The sequence below is a fragment of the Trichechus manatus genome, unplaced genomic scaffold (assembly GCF_000243295.1).
Source record: "Trichechus manatus latirostris isolate Lorelei unplaced genomic scaffold, TriManLat1.0 scaffold00128, whole genome shotgun sequence".
NCBI classification, from domain to species: domain Eukaryota; kingdom Metazoa; phylum Chordata; class Mammalia; order Sirenia; family Trichechidae; genus Trichechus; species Trichechus manatus.
Window position 1 is genome coordinate 1,418,334 of NW_004444064.1, and position 16,540 is coordinate 1,434,873.

At 56.6% G+C, this 16,540-nt stretch overlaps 1 protein-coding gene across 1 annotated transcript in view; it reads left to right on the forward strand.

Moving 5' to 3' along the window:
• The window catches only part of OBSCN (obscurin, cytoskeletal calmodulin and titin-interacting RhoGEF), a 172,404-nt gene that overhangs the window by 710 nt on the left and 155,154 nt on the right, over positions 1-16,540 (forward strand). The window contains 11 exon segments of the mRNA XM_012557952.1: positions 2-332; positions 1,955-2,224; positions 2,322-2,582; positions 3,392-3,700; positions 4,211-4,483; positions 5,709-5,987; positions 6,426-6,701; positions 8,427-8,702; positions 10,512-10,787; positions 15,702-15,748; positions 16,302-16,532. Coding sequence (XP_012413406.1) covers positions 2-332; positions 1,955-2,224; positions 2,322-2,582; positions 3,392-3,700; positions 4,211-4,483; positions 5,709-5,987; positions 6,426-6,701; positions 8,427-8,702; positions 10,512-10,787; positions 15,702-15,748; positions 16,302-16,532 — 2,829 coding nt within the window.

Here is a 16,540-nt window from a genome sequence, read left to right on the forward strand (position 1 = left end):
GCTGCTGGCGCACCTGCAGCGGCGGCGGGAGGAGATGCGCGCCGACGGCCCGCGGACGCCCCCGGGCGGCGGCACCCGCACGTGCACCGTGACCGAGGGCAAGCACGCGCGGCTCAGCTGCTACGTGACCGGCGAGCCCAAGCCCGAGACCGTGTGGAAGAAGGACGGGCAGCTGGTGGTGGAGGGCCGGCGGCACATGGTGTACGAAGACGCGCAGGAGAACTTCGTGCTCAAGATCCTCTTCTGCAAGCAGGAGGACCGCGGCCTCTACACCTGCACCGCCTCCAACGTGGTGGGCCAGACCTACAGCTCGGTGCTGGTCGTGGTGCGAGGTGAGCCCCGGCGCCCGGCCGACTTGGGCCTGGCCTCCCGCGTCCTCCCCCACCCCGCCCGCACCGCGTGCCGCCCGCCTCGTGGAAGCCAGACTCGGAGATCCTGGGGCCCGGCGCTATTCTGAGGCCCCGGCTTCCTGTGCATGAAAGGCGGGAGGCATGGGGGCAGTGACCCTCGGTCTGTCCTGTAGTTTTGTGAGAGTCACACGCGTAAAGAGGAAAGCAGCCCCCCCGCCGCGCCCCGGCCTGTTTTCTGACCCAGTCGCTGGAGTTTGCCGGCAGCTGAGTCCTAGTTGTCTGTGGAGAGCAGGACAGGACCCTTGGCCTGAGGTTAACCACGGGGATGGCTAGAACCTGACAGGAGCAAGGCAGCTGGTAATAGGGGGCAGATCAGGTTTCTGGGCGGGGGGCCGTGGGCCCGCCTGGCAATCCCGTCAAGGGGCTCTGGGCAGTGAGCAGCCCCCTCAGGGTGGTCAGGGTTTGAGCGGAAGCTGGAGGAGTGGCACGGCTACGGGCCCCCCACTCTGCCCAGTGCTGTTCTGGGGTGGGTCCCTGCAGGGGACCTGGCCACAGGCACCTTGCCGGGGAGGCAGGACTTTGGGGCCTTCCAAGGACATGAGAAGACCAGACCCCGCAGCCTGTCAGAGTAGGGGATCCTGGGAGATGGTCAGGGTGCCCAAAGCTCGCCCCAGAATCTTCCCCTGGGGCTCCCTCTGGCCACTGAGCCTGCCCTGTCCAGGCTGAGGGGACACCCTGGCTCCCCCCCACCCATGCTAATGCAGGGGACAGGGAAGGCACGAGCAGGCATAAACCTTTGGGTGGTCGGAGATGCCCTGGGCCAGTCCGCATGCCCCTCTGGGCCCTCCCGCCCCACACCTCTCAGGTGGGGGGCTCCCCTGAGATGAACACTGGTGGCAAGTATGGCCCCAAATCAGGTTTTTGAGGGGAGACTCGTTTATTCTTCTCTCCTAAGACCGGCCTCTTGATATCCGAACCCACCTCCAATTCTTACCCGCAGGCTGGGGTCTTGGGCAGGGTGCTTGACTCCTTCTGTGCCTCAGTGTCCTCATTTTTGGGGGAAATTGCCCTCGTTACTCGGGGGTCCTTGTGAAGTCTGGATCGGGAATGGTGCAGCTCGCCTCCAGGGGCCTGGCACACAGCAAGCACTCAGGGAGTTTCAGCGTTGGCACGATCAGGACTTGGGCGTTCCTGGCCCAGAAGGCCCCCTCCCTGTTCTGCCTGTCGCTGGGCGGAAGCCCCCTCTCGGCTCTGCCGGCACCAGCATCTGTGCTTCCCCGAGGTGGTTCTGGTTTTCCACTTCACCTGCCTGCCTTTCTCCTGTCCTTCCAGAGTGCTCCTTTGGGGGGGCTCTTTCCTGTGAGCTCTGTGCCCCCTTGCCTACCTCTCATCCTCACGGCTCTCTTCTCTCTTGCACTGTTTAGATTTTGGGGGCTTACTCGCTCCCCCTTCCCCTATGTCCCCACCATCCTTGAGTTCTGGGCCCCTTTCTCTCTGTGCTCTGCCCTGTGCCCGCCCCACCCCACCCCTGTCCCCACCCCCTGCCTCTGGCTCCACCCCTGATCTCCTGGGGAGGACCTCTCTCATGAGCCTTCCCCTGGCAGAGCCCTCGGTGCCCTTCAAGAAGCGCCTGGAGGACCTGGCCGTGCGGGAGAAGGAGTCGGCCACGTTCCAGTGCGAGGTGCCGCTGCCTGCCACGGAGGCCGCCTGGTACAAGGAGGAGACGAGGCTGGGGGCCAGTGCCAAGTATGGCATTGAGGAGGAGGGCACGGAGCGCAGGCTGACCGTGCGCAACGTCACGGCTGATGACGATGCTGTCTACATCTGTGAGATCACGGAGGGCAGCCGCACGGTGGCCGAGCTCTCTGTCGAAGGCAGGTGGCAGGCTGGGCCGAGGTGAGGGTGGGCGGGCAGGGCACCTGGGCTGGGTGTCGCCTGTCTGACCGCACCCTGGATTCTGCCCCACCCCAGGCAACCTTACCAGAAGGCTCCCGCGGAAAACAGCGGTACGCACAGGGGACACGGCCATCTTTTACGTGGAGTTGGCCAGCCCACAGGGCCCTGTGCGCTGGCTGCGGAACCAGGAGGAGGTGGTGGCCGGGGGTCGAGTGACCGTCACTGCTGATGGCACACGCCACACACTGACCATCTCCCAGTGCAGCCTGGAGGATGCCGGCGAGGTGGCCTTCACGGCTGGGGACTGCCGGACATCCACCAAGTTCTGCGTGGCGGGTAAGGCCCTCTGGGATTGCCCCTTGGATTGTGTGCCTCGGTCCACCAAGCACCACCTGACAGCACAGAGCAGGGCTGTGGTGGGCAGCTCCAGAGGTCATGGTTCTGGTTTGCTGGGACCCACTGTTCTGGTTTTGTTTACCATCCCCTTTAACTCTCAGAAGTATCTAGTTTGGGATGGTAATGTATGTGGTCACCCAGGCACCTGTAAATTGCTTTGGGAAGCAGGGAGCCAGTTGGAGCCTGGATTATTCCAGAAGCACAGGGTGTGGGCTGAGGTCATGGATGTGTGAGCACCTGTCCTGTTTCTGTTGGCCTTTGGTACCACGAATCGGGTTTTTGTGGCCTGAGTGGTGCGTTCCCCTCTCCCCAGCAGCCCTCACCAGGTCCTGCCTCTGCTCAGAGCAGGGACAGGTCCCAACTCCCCTTAGAACAGCACCCTCAAAGGGCCATTGTGCCCCGCCTTAGCTGTTGTCTTGCCCGAGTCCCCGACGCACAGGTGGGGACCAAGGACTAGGATGGGAAGGAGACGTCCCACGGCCGTGTGGACGTCTAGTGTTGCGTCCCTTCCGTGGCAACCAGAGGCATCAGCAGGGGGCCCGGGGTGGGGGTCACGGCCCCCACAGCCTCCCCGAGAACCATTCCAGGCCACCTGAGCAGCTCATCTGTGGAGGTTGTTGGGGGTCCGTGACGCCCTCCCCCCGGGTAATCCCAAGACCCGGCATGGGGAGTGGGCTCCCCATGACCCTCCTGTTGGTGATGGGCAGCCTCTCCTTGGTGGGTGCTCACATTGGTGTGTGAACCTCTAGCCCCCAGGAAGCCGCCCATGTGCCCCCCTTCTGACCTCGTGGTGAAGGCCAAGACAGAGAGTTCTGTGACCCTCAGCTGGTCCCCACCGCACCTCGAGGACCGCCTTGTCACCATTGACGGATACCTGGTGGAGAAGAGGAGACTTGGCGCCTACGCCTGGAGCCGATGCCATGAGGCTGAGTGGGTGTCCCCGACTGAGCTGACTGTGGCTGGTGTGACAGAGGAGGGGGACTTCCAGTTCCGGGTGTCGGCTGTGAACAGCTTTGGCCAGAGTCCTGCCCTTGAGTTCCCGGGGACAGTCCACCTGGGTAAGGGGGTTCCCTGGTCTGGGCTGGGGGGCCAGTCTGAGGAGGGTCTGCTCTGCACGACCTCTGGTAGTGGCACCCGGGGCCGCCGTCCCTTTGCTCCCCCAGGCCCCTGAAGCATAGCCCGGTCTCTGTGTGAGGCCAGGGAACCTCTTTATTGGGCAGGCTCCCCAGGGTCCCACTGCTGTGGTAGCCTTCTCAGTGGGAGGAGAGGGGACACTGAGACAGGACTCCAGCTCCCTGAGGGCCCTGCCTGTCTGCACAGCCCTGGGGACCAGGCTGAGGAGCTGCCCCACCCCAGCTGAGTCAGACACATCCTGGGGGTGGGGGTGTGCCTCTCGGGGTGGTTCTCATTTGTCCCCACTCTGTTGTGGGGCCACGTGGGGCTCGACTTACACTCAGTGCCCACCGAATGATTGACCGTTGGGCTTCCTGGAGGAGGTGGCAGTTGGGCCTAGGCTCTACAGCAAGGGATGGGGAGGGCAGATGCTGATGCCCCCCATCCCTCCCCAGCCCCCCAGCTGGCTGTGAAGACGCCCCTGAAGGTGGTGGAGGCTGTGGAGGGTGGAGAGGTGACCTTCTCTGTGGACCTCACGGTGGTCTCGACGGGTGAGTGGTTCCTGGACGGGCAGGCCCTGAAGGCCAGCGGCACGTACGTGATCTGCTGTGACCGCACCCACCACACACTCACCATCCGCAGCGTGCCCGCCAGTCTGCACAGCGCCGAGCTCAAGTTTGTGGCCAACGGCATCGAGAGCAGCATCCGCATGGTGGTCCGAGGTAGGGGTGCTTCTGGCATGGCCCCCTCACTGGGCGTCGCCGGGTGGCTGCCACCGGGGGCCAGACTGGGGTGGGCTCCAGTGTGGTTCCCCGCTTGCAACCCCAGAATTTCCCTGAGTCTCCATATGAAATGGGGGTGCCAGTAGGACCCACCTCCCAGAGCTGTGTGGGTTCAGTGATTTTTGGGGCTTGGGGTCTGTACCCAGCCCACACGGGCGGGGCCTGTGTGCAGGCTGCAGTGAGGGGAGCCAGCTTTAGGGGGGACTGCATGCTGGCCTCGCCTACCCCCAGGATGCCCATGGACCCTGGAAGGAGGTCCCAGTGAGGCTGCCGGGAGCATGCTGAGTGGCGGGGTGGGTCCCTGACCCGGTGTCTTGGGGGCCTTCCTGCCCTTTGGGGTCCCCTGGGAGCTGGCCCCAATCTGGACTGAGCACTCCCAGGGGTCTTTCTTGAGGTGCCTGGGGTGGACCCCTGGGACAGCGGCTGTGGCTCCTAGGAGACCCCGGGCCCAGCCTGCTGGTGGGCTGTGCTCAGCGCCTTCCCACATCCCCCCCCTGCTGGGAGCTCACTGGAGGGAGCAGTGGGCTACTGGGTGTGTGGCCCCAACGAAGCTGCAGTGGATGGGTTAGGGCAGGAGGGGGCGCTTCGCGATAGCTCACTCCCAGGCTGGCTGGGTGGTATTAGCTACGGAGCTGAGTGTGGGAGGGGATCGGGTCGTGGGAGCCTGAGAGAGGCCACTCAGGGTGCTCCCCACGGCACCAGCCTCACCTCTCTACCTGCCTCTCTCCTTCCTCCCTCCACCCTTTCTCCCCATCCTCCCCCTCTCCCCCATCACCATCTCTCCACTCCGCGTCTCTTCCTGTCTGTCTCTTTCTCGCCTCTCTCTGTCTCTGTCTGTCTCCCTCCCCCATCCCCGACGGCCCTCTGTCTTCCTTTCTTCTCTGGGACTTTCTGACCTCTGGTCTGCCTCTCCCTCCTGTCCTGTACCCACTCTGCATCCGTCCCCTGGCCTCTTGTCCTTCCGTCTGTCTGTCTGTCTGTCTCGCCCCTCACGGCTCACATCCCCGCATCCCCTCATTTCCCTTCCCTTCTCTTTCTCCCTGTGTCTCCGCTCCCTGTGTCCTTGTCCCCCTCTCCCTTTCTTTCCCCCTTCCACCCTCGCTTCTTCATCTTTGTCTCTGAATTCTGGCCTCTGTCGATGGCCCCTCGTCCACCTGCCGTGGTCCCCCAGCCCCAGGGCTGATTGGCGACAAGCCGCCTGTGGCAGCGGCCCAGAAGGTGTGGGCCCGGCTGCACGAGGAGGCACAGCTGCTGGCTGAGCTGTCGGACCAGGCGGCGGCTGTGACGTGGCTGAAGGACGGCCGTGCACTACCGCCAGGCCCCAAGTACGAAGTGCAGGCATCGGCCGGGCAGCGGGTCCTGCTGGTGCGGGATGTGGCTCGAGATGACGCTGGCCTATACGAGTGTCTCAGCCGGGGGGACCGCATTGCCTACCAGCTCTCTGTGCAAGGTGATCCGGGTGAGGGGCTGGCGGGGTTCATCTGCCCTTGACCTGAGGCCGTTCATCCAGGGCCATTGTCTGTCCCTGCAGCTCTGGGGCAGGCTTCCGAGGGGAGTCTCTGGGCGCAGGAGCAATTGCTCTCTGATGCCTGGCAAGACTGGAGGTGGGAATTGGGAACGGCTCTGTAAGAGGAGACACTTTCTAACAGTGAGTTCCTCATCCTTGGAAGTCAGCCAACTAAGGCCGGCCCTGTCACTGGTCAGGGACTCTCTGAAGGGAACTCCTGGTCTGGGGGGTCAGTAACTTGTAGAGTCCCCGTAAGCCCCCAGCACCTCCGGCCTCCTAGCTGGCCTGTGGCATGCCTGATCAGGGGCCTCCTGCTGCCGGGTTCTGTTTGCAAGGCCGGCCGCCCCTGACCTGACCTGCCTGCTGTCCCTGCCGTCACAGGCCTCACCAGCTTTCTGTGCAAGGACCCGGCGGGTGGCCGTGTAGAGGTGGTGGCCGGCAGCCAGGCACAGTTCGAGTGTGAGACCTCCGAGGCCCACGTGAACGTGCGCTGGTACAAGGATGGTGTCGAGCTTAGTGGCTCCTCCCAGCACTTCTCACGGGAGGACGTGGGGATGCGGCACCGCCTGGTGGCAACCGCGGTCACCAGGCAGGATGAAGGCACCTACATCTGCCGTGCAGGCGAGGACTCTGTGGATTTCCAGCTCCGGGTCACTGGTAAGCACACTTTCCTCTGGGGGTGAGCAAGTGTGTGTACGCATGCCCGGGGCTGGCATAGGGTGGAAAGCAGGTGCGGCTGCATCCAGCACTTTCAATCATTGTGCTGTCGGGAAAAACAGGACTTACTTTCTGGGACCCCTCTTCCGTAAATGTTTGGGAGCAGTTGCTTCTCCACTTGGGAAAGGAAGTAACATCACAAAAATAACACTTAGGTGGGCAAAGAAGCTAAACATTAAAAATAAAGTAGAAGACAATGAGAAAAAAATACAGGACCAACTTAAACTTGGTTTTGTCTCAGGTGTTTATAGAATTCTTTTCTCTCTGCCCGAGTATTTGACCTTCAGGCCTGCTGGGCACCAGCCCCACTTTGCTTGGCAGCCCGGGCTGCCCGGGGCTGTGGCTGGGGCGAATGTCTGAGCTAACGGTCCAGCCCCACAGTACCCACTGCTGGCCTTTGTTGCTCGTTTCTAGGAAATAGCAGAAACCAAGCAGGGTGGTCAGCCACTGCTGTGTCTTGCATGAGCTTGTCCCCTCTCTCAAACAAGAGGACACCCTTCCTTCTCCCTACAGAAACTTGACTGTGTTCCCTGGGGCTGGCCAGCTAGTGTCTCCTTGTTAGCCAGCGACCTGGTCCCCAACAGAGCTCTGGAGTTTTCTGTGCCCAGGCCCGCGCCAGGCCCTGTGTGCATGTTTGGTTATGAGCTTCTTGTGGGGAGGGGCTCTTGTCCGTCATGCCTGTAGCCAGGGCCTGCTCACGCTCCTGACAAAACCTCTTGTTTGTCGTGTGTTCTGTCGGCCAGCCGCCAGGCTGGGCACTTGATTAAAAAATGCTTCTGAAGCTCCTATCCTCTTTTTAAAAATGAGGAAACTGAGGCTGGGAGGACCCAAAAGTCTCTAGAAGTGTCCTTGTCAGATTGAGATGTGAATCCAGGTTGGCTCCTTCTAGAAGCTTTCAGGGCTCAGAGGCCTCGGCTAGGAGACTGGAGGGTGAACACTACAAGGGGTTCCCGAGGAACAGGGGTGCTGGGCCACTGTGGGCCCAGTCATTAGTGCAGGCCCCACCCCTGAGATGGGCTCACCTCTCAGGGGACTCTTGGGGACCTGGGGTCCAGCACACACAATCCGGTGTCAGACCTGAGGAGAGAGGTCTGAAGCCCACTGACACCTCATCCCGGACGCTGTGGCAGAGGCAAGCACACTGGCATTTTCATTTACAATGTTTACAAACTCACGTGGGTGGTCGAATGGCTGGCACCTATGCAAAGCAGAAGACCTGATGTGGTTTGCTATTGCACTGTTGGAGTAGATGGGAGGTGCTGGCAAAGGGCAGTGAATTTCCTCTCTCCCATCCATACGCCGCGTGGACTGGCAGGTCCCAGGCAGAGGACTGAGACAGGAACTCACCAAGCACTCTGGGTGTGTCCAGACCTGTTGGCCACTGGGTTCCCGCTTGGCATTTCCTCCAGTCCTCTGTCTGCCCTCCTTCCTGGTACCAGGACGGTCTCCTCACTGTGCCCTGTTCTTGCCCACAGGTCCGTCAGTGAGGGGGCAGGGAATCAGCCCCTGTGCACGGGCCGTCCCTGCATCCAGCCTCTGGGCCACGAAGGGTGCTGATGGTGGGGCTGGGGTTTCCTGGGGTCTAGAGGCCCACTGTTGTGGATTCAGAACTTGGGGAAGCTCACTTGGGCAAATCTCTGATTGTGTGTCCTTCCCTGTCCCCAGAGCCCACGGCGGTGTTTGCCAAGGAGCAGCCAGCTCGGAGCGAGGTGCAGGCCGAGGCGGGGGCCAGCGCCACGCTGAGCTGCGAGGTGGCCCAGGCCCAGACGGAGGTGGCGTGGTACAAGGACGGGAAGAAGCTGAGTGCGAGCGCGAGGGTGCGCATGGAGGCCACAGGCCGTGGGCGGCGGCTGGTGGTGCAGCAGGCGGGCAAGGCGGACGCCGGGGAGTACAGCTGTGAAGCCGGGGGCCAGAAGGTCTCCTTCCGCCTGGACGTCACAGGTGGGTCCCAGAGTTGGGCGTAGGGGAGGGGACCTGCTAGTGTTGATTGTAGACTCCCAGGGCACATTCTGGCACCTGAGGTACTGTCAGGCCAGGGCATCCTTCCCGTGGTGGGCAGGCCCCATCCAGTCTCATGGTACAGAGTGGGCCTAGGGCTGGGCTGGCCGGCCTGGTGGGCACCCCATACCCGCTGGTGAGCAGTGGATGCTGACTGAGCGGCAGCCGCGTGCAGCTACACGATTCAGCATGTCATTCTCTTTGGTTTGGGCTCTGCTGCCGGTTAGGGAAAGGCACCCGCCTCGTCCTGGGGCCCCGCTCAGTGAGTGGGGCACAGGCACAGCCTGCTCACTTGTACCACAGCTGGGCCCCAGAGCCAGGGCTGGGTGGGCTGGCTGGGGGGTGCCAATGTAGTGCTGCCCTTCAAACCAGCAGGGTGGTGGGGTCCTGGATCAGTTGGCGCCCTGGGAGAGCGTTGGGGGCTGTGCTGATGCAACAGGTTTCTGGGGCATGGGGCTTGGGGGAGGGCTTCCAGCAAGGTCGCGCAGGCTCCCCTGTCTCCTTCCCGCCTCCGCCTGGGTCCGCTGCTGAGCCGTGGGCTCCTGGCAGTCATCGCCCTCCGCCTCTCGGTCCCTCTGCACCCCTCCTTCTCTCTTTCGCAAGCTTCGGTAGCAGTTACAAAGCTCAATGGAGCCACACCACACTTTTCTCCTGCTTAGGCCACGAGGCACTCAGCTTTCTTTTGATTGGGCCAGTCAGGGCACTCAGCGTTCTCCTGATTGGGCCACTCAGGGCACTCAGCTTTCTCCTGATTGGGCCACTCAGGGCACTCAGCTTTCTTCTGATTGGACTGTGCTGGCACTCAGCTTTCTTCTGGTTGGGCCAATCAGGGCACTCGGCTTTCTCCTGATTGGGCCACTCAGGCACTCAGCTTTCTTCTGATTGGACTGTGCTGGCACTGAGCTTTCTCCTGATTGGGCCACTCAGGGCACTCAGCTTTGCGTGGTTGCGCTCCAGCAGTACCTGAAGCCGATAAAAGATGCAGGTGATGGCTGTACCGTGTGAGGCCAGCCCATCTCCCCAGCTCTTCTCCGCTTCTCCTGCTTTCTGTGGCCCCTGCGGCTGTGGCTTCAGCTACTGGTCTGCACCAGGCCCGTGGGGGCGATTGGTGTCGTGGGAAGTGGGAGGGTCGCTTACTGTGATTCCCCTGGCGCCTTGGCCTGGAAGGCTCCCCTGAGCGGTGACTGAGCTGTGACCCCATGTCTGGCAAAGGAGCAGTCAGCACCCTCACAGCCGAGATGAGCGCGGGTGTGGTGATATGAGGTCAAGATGGAGGAGGACTGGCTGCGGCTGAGAGCTGTGGCTGAACAGCCTGGGAATATTCACGGTTCAGTTTATTTGCAGGATAAAGGCGGCTATAGTTCACTTTTGTTCTATTAATTCATGCATTGGTTTATAGCGTTGTATTAATGGTTAGGAGTCCCTGGGTGATGCAAGTGGCTGCTAACGGAAGGGTTGGAGGTTTTAGTCTACCCACAGGTGCCTCGGAACAAAGGCCTGGTGATCTGCTTCCAAAAAAATTAGCCATTGAAAACCCTGTGGAGCACAGTTCTACTCTGACACACATGGGGTTGCCGTGAGTCTTGAGGGCAACTAGTTTTATTAATGGTTAAGTACTTTGAGCGCTCTCCTCACCAGTGCGGGATTGCCCTGCCTTGCCGATCACTGGGCTCCTCCATCACGGGCTCCAGTTCTGTAAGATGAACTGGGCGTGGTCTGAGCCTCTGACCGCGTCTCCCTCCCTGTCCGCAGAGCCCACGGCAGTGTTTGCCAAGGAGCAACGAGCGAAGAGCGAGGTGCGGGCCGAGGCGGGGGCCAGCGCCACGCTGAGCTGCGAGGTGGCCCAGGCCCAGACGGAGGTGGCGTGGTACAAGGACGGGAAGAAGCTGAGTGCGAGCTCGAGGGTGCGCATGGAGGCCACGGGCCGTGGGCGGCGGCTGGTGGTGCAGCAGGCGGGCAAGGCGGACGCCGGGGAGTACAGCTGTGAGGCCGGGGGCCAGAAGGTCTCCTTCCACCTGGACGTCACAGGTGGGTTCTCTGGGCGTGTCTGCTGCCTGTCCAGGTCACATGCTTCTCTGTGCGTCCTGTTTGCTCCTGGCCACAGTCTTGCGACCCTTTATTACGCATACACAGGAGGGGAGTGAGGGGTTCTTTATCCTCAGATTGGTACTTACCCCCCACGCCCCACTTCTGAGGGTCTCTTTTCTAGGTAACTAGTACTTTGAAAAAAATCAGTACTCATGGCGTGTAATGAAAAAGCACTTTATTTTGTCTTCCACAATCCTTTTCATATTTATTTAATGCCAGAGTCTCTTTCCGTTCCTGGTGAAGAATTTGTTTAAACCTGTGGCTTTTCTCTTGGTTCTTAGGTCATAAAAGTTCTAGGACGATCACTTTAAGGGGCCCCATCCTCACCCCCTGCCACCTTGGGGAGGGGGCCAAGCCCTTCCCGCTTCCCTCTTTACTCCCTCACCCAAACTGCTGCCTGTAGCGTGGGCGTCCTCCAGAGGGGAAGTTAGGGGAAGGCAAAAGGGGTGCCCTGGGGTGTTCTCATTCGCCTGGTACTGCTGTGAGGTGACCTGGCTCTCTGGCCCTCTGGCTCCTCCCATACTCCTTCCCCAGTTCCTGGAAACTCAGCGAAGGCTCTGGCTTCTCTCTGCTGAAGAAACTGTGTCCCTCCAGCTGGTCCCATTGCGCCTCTCATCCCCATTTGGCCCACACTGGCCTGCGGGTAACCCACGTGTCCCCATTGCCCCAACAGTTAGGAACACCTTCTGCTTTTGGAGCTGTTGACCTGTCTGATCTTGGTGTTTAGATTTTCTGCATGGGGGCAGAATACCCTACTGTATCCTCCCAGCTGAAGACGCTCTAGTGATTGTTGACAGGCGGCGCAGGGAAACCTCTTCTGATCTCTGGTGTTTTCTGTGGTGTGAACGGGCTCACCACTGCCAGTCTCAAGCTACCAGGATGCCTTCCCTGAATGAGCGGTCGGGGGAAGATACATGTGGTGGCCCTTCTGAGCCAGAGCATGGACCTCCCACCACCACTGCCCCATGGTGACGGTTGCTATCTCTGCAGGGTCTCCTGGAAGCATCTCTCCTGACCGGGAGAAGGGAGAAGTCTCCTCCCCTCTGCTTTTTGGCCGTGAAGGTTGGGGGCAGGGGAAGCCGCAGTGTAGCTGCCTCCAGAGAGACCCTCTCCCCAGATCCACGCTTCTGTACTTCATCCTTTGATACCCTGGGTGTGGGTGAGGGGTTCAGAGTTGGGAAGCTGGTTTATTTTTTTTGGTTATTGTAGTGTTTTTAAGGGGCCCTGGTGGCAGTGGTTAAAAGCTCAGGGCTGGTAACTGAAAGGTTGGTGGTTCAAACCCGCCAGTTGCGCCATGGGAGAAAGATAAGCAGTCTGTATCCATAAGAATTTACAGCCGTGGAAACTCTGTGGGGCAGTTCTACTCTGTCCTTACAGGGTTGCTGTGAGTCGGAATTGACTCCATGGCGGTGGGTTTGGTTTTTGGTTTTTGCTAAATTCTTTGAGGATTTGCCTCTCTCCCTGGCTTCTTACCTTGGAATATCGTATCTGTTTGTCCTGATACCTTGGCCAACATTTCCAGGGTAGCATCCTGTTACACACTGAAAGTTATCTTTATCATTATAAATACTAAGGAAGTTCTGGCGCCAACAATTTTTTAATAAGCACATTTATTGAGGTGTAATTTATGCACAGATCTTAAGTATCCAGTTTGAGGGATTTTGAAAAGTATAGACATGTAACCATTGCATCCGTATGAAAATGTGGAACATTTCTCACCCCGCAAGTTTCCCCCATGCCCCTTTGCAGTCTTTCCCCTTCCTGTCTCAGACAACCTCTGTTTGATTTCTGTCTTCATAGATTACTTTTGCCTTTTCTAGAACTTCATTTACATTTTGAAGACTAGATAAACTGAAAATGAACCTCTACAAATCGCCTTGGAATGAGGAATACTAAGTGCCCAGGGAGCTTTAAAAACAGTAATAGAGATCATCTAGGAGCCAAAAACTAAGAGAGAACCGAAAACCCAGCAGTCGGCTTGTGCATCAGTGCTGCCGTGGGCTGGAGGTGGAGTTACGGGGCTGTGCTGGGGCCACACAGGACAGGTCTGAGGGTCTCTGCCCTTAGGGAGAGGGCTGCGGGGCTGCGGCCCTGCTGTGCTCTCCGTGGAAGGGTGGGCTCAGGGGAAAGCCACAGAAGCTTCTGTGTCTCTGCCCCTGAGGATTTGTGACCTCAGGCTTGGCTATCCTCATGTCTTCTGGGTGTTTGAATTTCTACTGCCTTCCCGCATGGCCCAGGACCCCCAAACCAAGAATTAATATAGTGTGTGGCCTCCATCTGGCAACAGGCCTCTGATGCTTGGCAGGAGCAAATGCAAACCACTCTGAAAGGACACGCCCTCAGCCAGGGCGCCACAATGTCCCCACACGTACAACTGTAGAGTACAGTTGAGCTCATGAACTAAAAATTACAAAACACGTGGGCAACAGTCAGCAGATAGAACAGGTGGTCTCTAAGAAGTAAAGGTGATAGAATTTATTGGATGGAGACTCTAAAATAAGTATGTTTAAGGTGGTTGAAAACATAAATGAAGGAATCATAAGCATAAGGAAAAAAAGCATAAGTAAAGGTTAAGAAGTTGTAAAAAAATCAAATAGAACTCTTAGAAGTGAAAAGTATAGAAATTGAAGTTTTAAAACTCAGCGCAGCTTTTATTTTGTTAAATGGCTTAATAGCTATTTAGTTAAAAAGCTAAATAGACATAGCTGGAGAGAGGATTTGTGATACGGAGGAAATTTTCCAAAATACAGCCCAGAGAGAGAAGCAAACAGATAAAGGGCTTCTGTTTCTGGTAATGGTGGGCGTGGTTATTTGGACAAATCCGCCCACTGAGAACTAAAATTGCTAGATAGAATATAAGGAAAAAGAGTCCTATGTCCTGAATAGCCTTAACATGCTCACAAAACTCAAAAAATGTCTGTAATACCAAACAACGAAACGAGATGAATACAACTCAAATGTCTATCAGCAGAAGAATGACTAAGTAGACTTGGGTCTGTTTCTGTCGTGCAGTACCATACAGCAGAGAATGAGTGTCGAGTTACATGTGTCACCTCAAAAGGGACAAATCCCAGAAACATAATGTTGAATTAGAAAAGCAAGTTTCAGAGCCCCACATAACTTTCATGTATGTTTAATAATAGCAATAGTAACAGAATGTAATAGCTATCACTTGCATCATGCCTTGAATTTCTGGACACTGGTCTCAGCACGGGACATCTATCAACTGTGTGGAATTCTGAAAACACTCATGACCCAATTTAGAGCTGAGGAAACTGAAACACGGAGAAGTTAAGTAACTTCGTCCGAGGTCAAGATCACACGGTGGTAAGCCACTGAGCAGACACCAGGGCAGCCTGGAGTTAAATCGGCACTTAAACATATACGGTAGAAGTACAAAGAAAAACCAGGGCATCCCAGAGCAAGCGTTAGGATGGGGCTACCTCTGTGGGACTGGGGAGACGGGGACCCTCAGGGACTTGGGAAGTAATGTCAATGGTGATTCCTTTACCAGCTTGTGAGTGTGTAGATGTTCATTGTATTTGTTTGTTTTCCTGTTTTATACATATTCTTTATTATCTACACATAATTAATACAAATAATTAAAATAACGGCATGTGAATATTATTTAGAAATAGGAAGGCAGATGCTAGGGGAAAAAAAAGAAAAAACACTAAGAGATTTTAAACTGGAGTTCCTGGGGAGCCAGGAAGGTGTAGGGATGTGTGGAGGGGCTGGGCAGAGTAATTTTTTTTTTCTTAATTTAAGCTTTTTTTTTTTTTTTTTTTTGCATTTTTGTAGTTTTAAGGATCAATTTATGTTCATGTATATTTTAAACTAGTTAATGTGTACATATATTGATTAAAAGAAAAACTATCTATTGTATATGATTCCATTCATAGGAAGTCCAAGAACAGGCAGAAGTTATGTGGTTTAGATGTGAGTACAGAGGGTGCTTTGGAGGGGGGCATGTGGAAATTGGGGTAATGGGACATCCTATGTCTTGATGGAGGGTGGCTTAGACAGGTGTATAAATTGTCAAAACTCATTGACTTGTGCACCAGATCTTTGCAAGTCACTGTATGTAAATTCCAGCTCAGTTAAAAGCTGTGTAAACCATGGCTTCAGTGCCCGGGGCTTCCTTTGTGTGTGAAAGGGAAACCTGGCTCATAGTCCGTGGTGCTGGCCTTCATACACCAGGAGAGACGTGGCCAGGAGGTGAGCTATTTGGATCATGGTTGATTTTGTTCGGTGGAAGAGATACTCAGGCAAAATTGGACGATATTTATAGACTGTGCCCAAATACTCAAATAGTTTTCAGCATGAAACTGAGAATGTGCCCATGTTTGACATCCTTCCTCCTTCTCCATTCTCATGCTGAACTTCAGAGTGGCAGGAAGAGACAAGTGCCTGGTGCCAGGCTGTCACATGGTGCCAGCAGCTTCTCCTTTCAGAAGGGTGCACCCTGTCCTTGGCAGCACTTTCTTTTCCTTTTCTCTGAATTTGTAGTTTTTCTTTTTTTTAAAATAGTATTTTATTGTGTTTTTGGTGAAGATTTATACAGCGGTTTAGGCTCCCATTCAACAATTTTTACACAAATTATTCAGTGACCCTGGTTATGTTCTTCACAATACGTTAACATTCTCATTATTAGTGTTCTGGTTGTTCTGTTTCCATTAATCTAGTTTCCCTGCCTCCTTACATTCTCTTCTTTAAGTCATTGCTGACCGTTCACCAAGAGTATCTCAGGACAATAGTCTTGGGGAGTCCCCCAGTTTCAAGCAGTTCAGTAAGTCTGTTTGTTTTTTTTAGGAGTTTGAGGTTCTGTTCCACATTTTTCTCCCATTTTATCAGGGTCCATCTATCGTGGCCCTGATGAGAATGTCATTGGTGATAGCCGGGTACCATCTAGTTCTTCTGGTCTCAGGGAAGATGAGGTTGTGGTTCGTGTAGACTGTTAGTCCTGTAGACTAGTTTCGTCTCTGGTTTTCTTCTTTCTCTTTTGCTCTGGATGAGAAGAGACCAATAGTTTGTATCTTACTTAGATGGCCGTTCGCAAGCTTTTAAGACCCCAGATGCTTCTTACCAAACTAGGATGTAGAATGTAACTATATTATGCCAATTGACAGTGTCCCACGAGACCATCCTCCTAATCCTTCAAACCTGGAAAACCGATCCCGCGAGGTGGCAACACTTTTTGTAAAATAATTTTTAGGACACTTTGAACTCAGGGACATTCCTTGCACTCTGCAGCTCTGCCTTCACAGAGTTCTCCTCACACTGCACTCCATGTGTTCACTTCCTGCAGCTTCCCAGATGCGTCTGTCCTCCTGCAAACCTGGGTTTGTTTGGTGAGGCTGCTGCTCCCAGGTTGCGGAAGGCATGCCACGTGCACTCAGTGGGCTCCAGTCTGAGACCCTCTGAATCTGAAACCTCGGTACCTGTGATCTGGAGTCTCTGACCGCGTCTCCCTCCCTGTCCCCAGAGCCCGCGGCGGTATTTGCCAAGGAGCAGCCAGCTCGGAGCGAGGTGCAGGCCGAGGCGGGGGCCAGCGCCACACTGAGCTGCGAGGTGGCCCAGGCCCAGACGGAGGTGGCGTGGTACAAGGACGGGAAGAAGCTGAGTGCGAGCGCGAGGGTGCGCGTGGAGGCCACGGGCCGTGGGCGGCGGCTGGTGGTGCAGCAGGCGGGCAA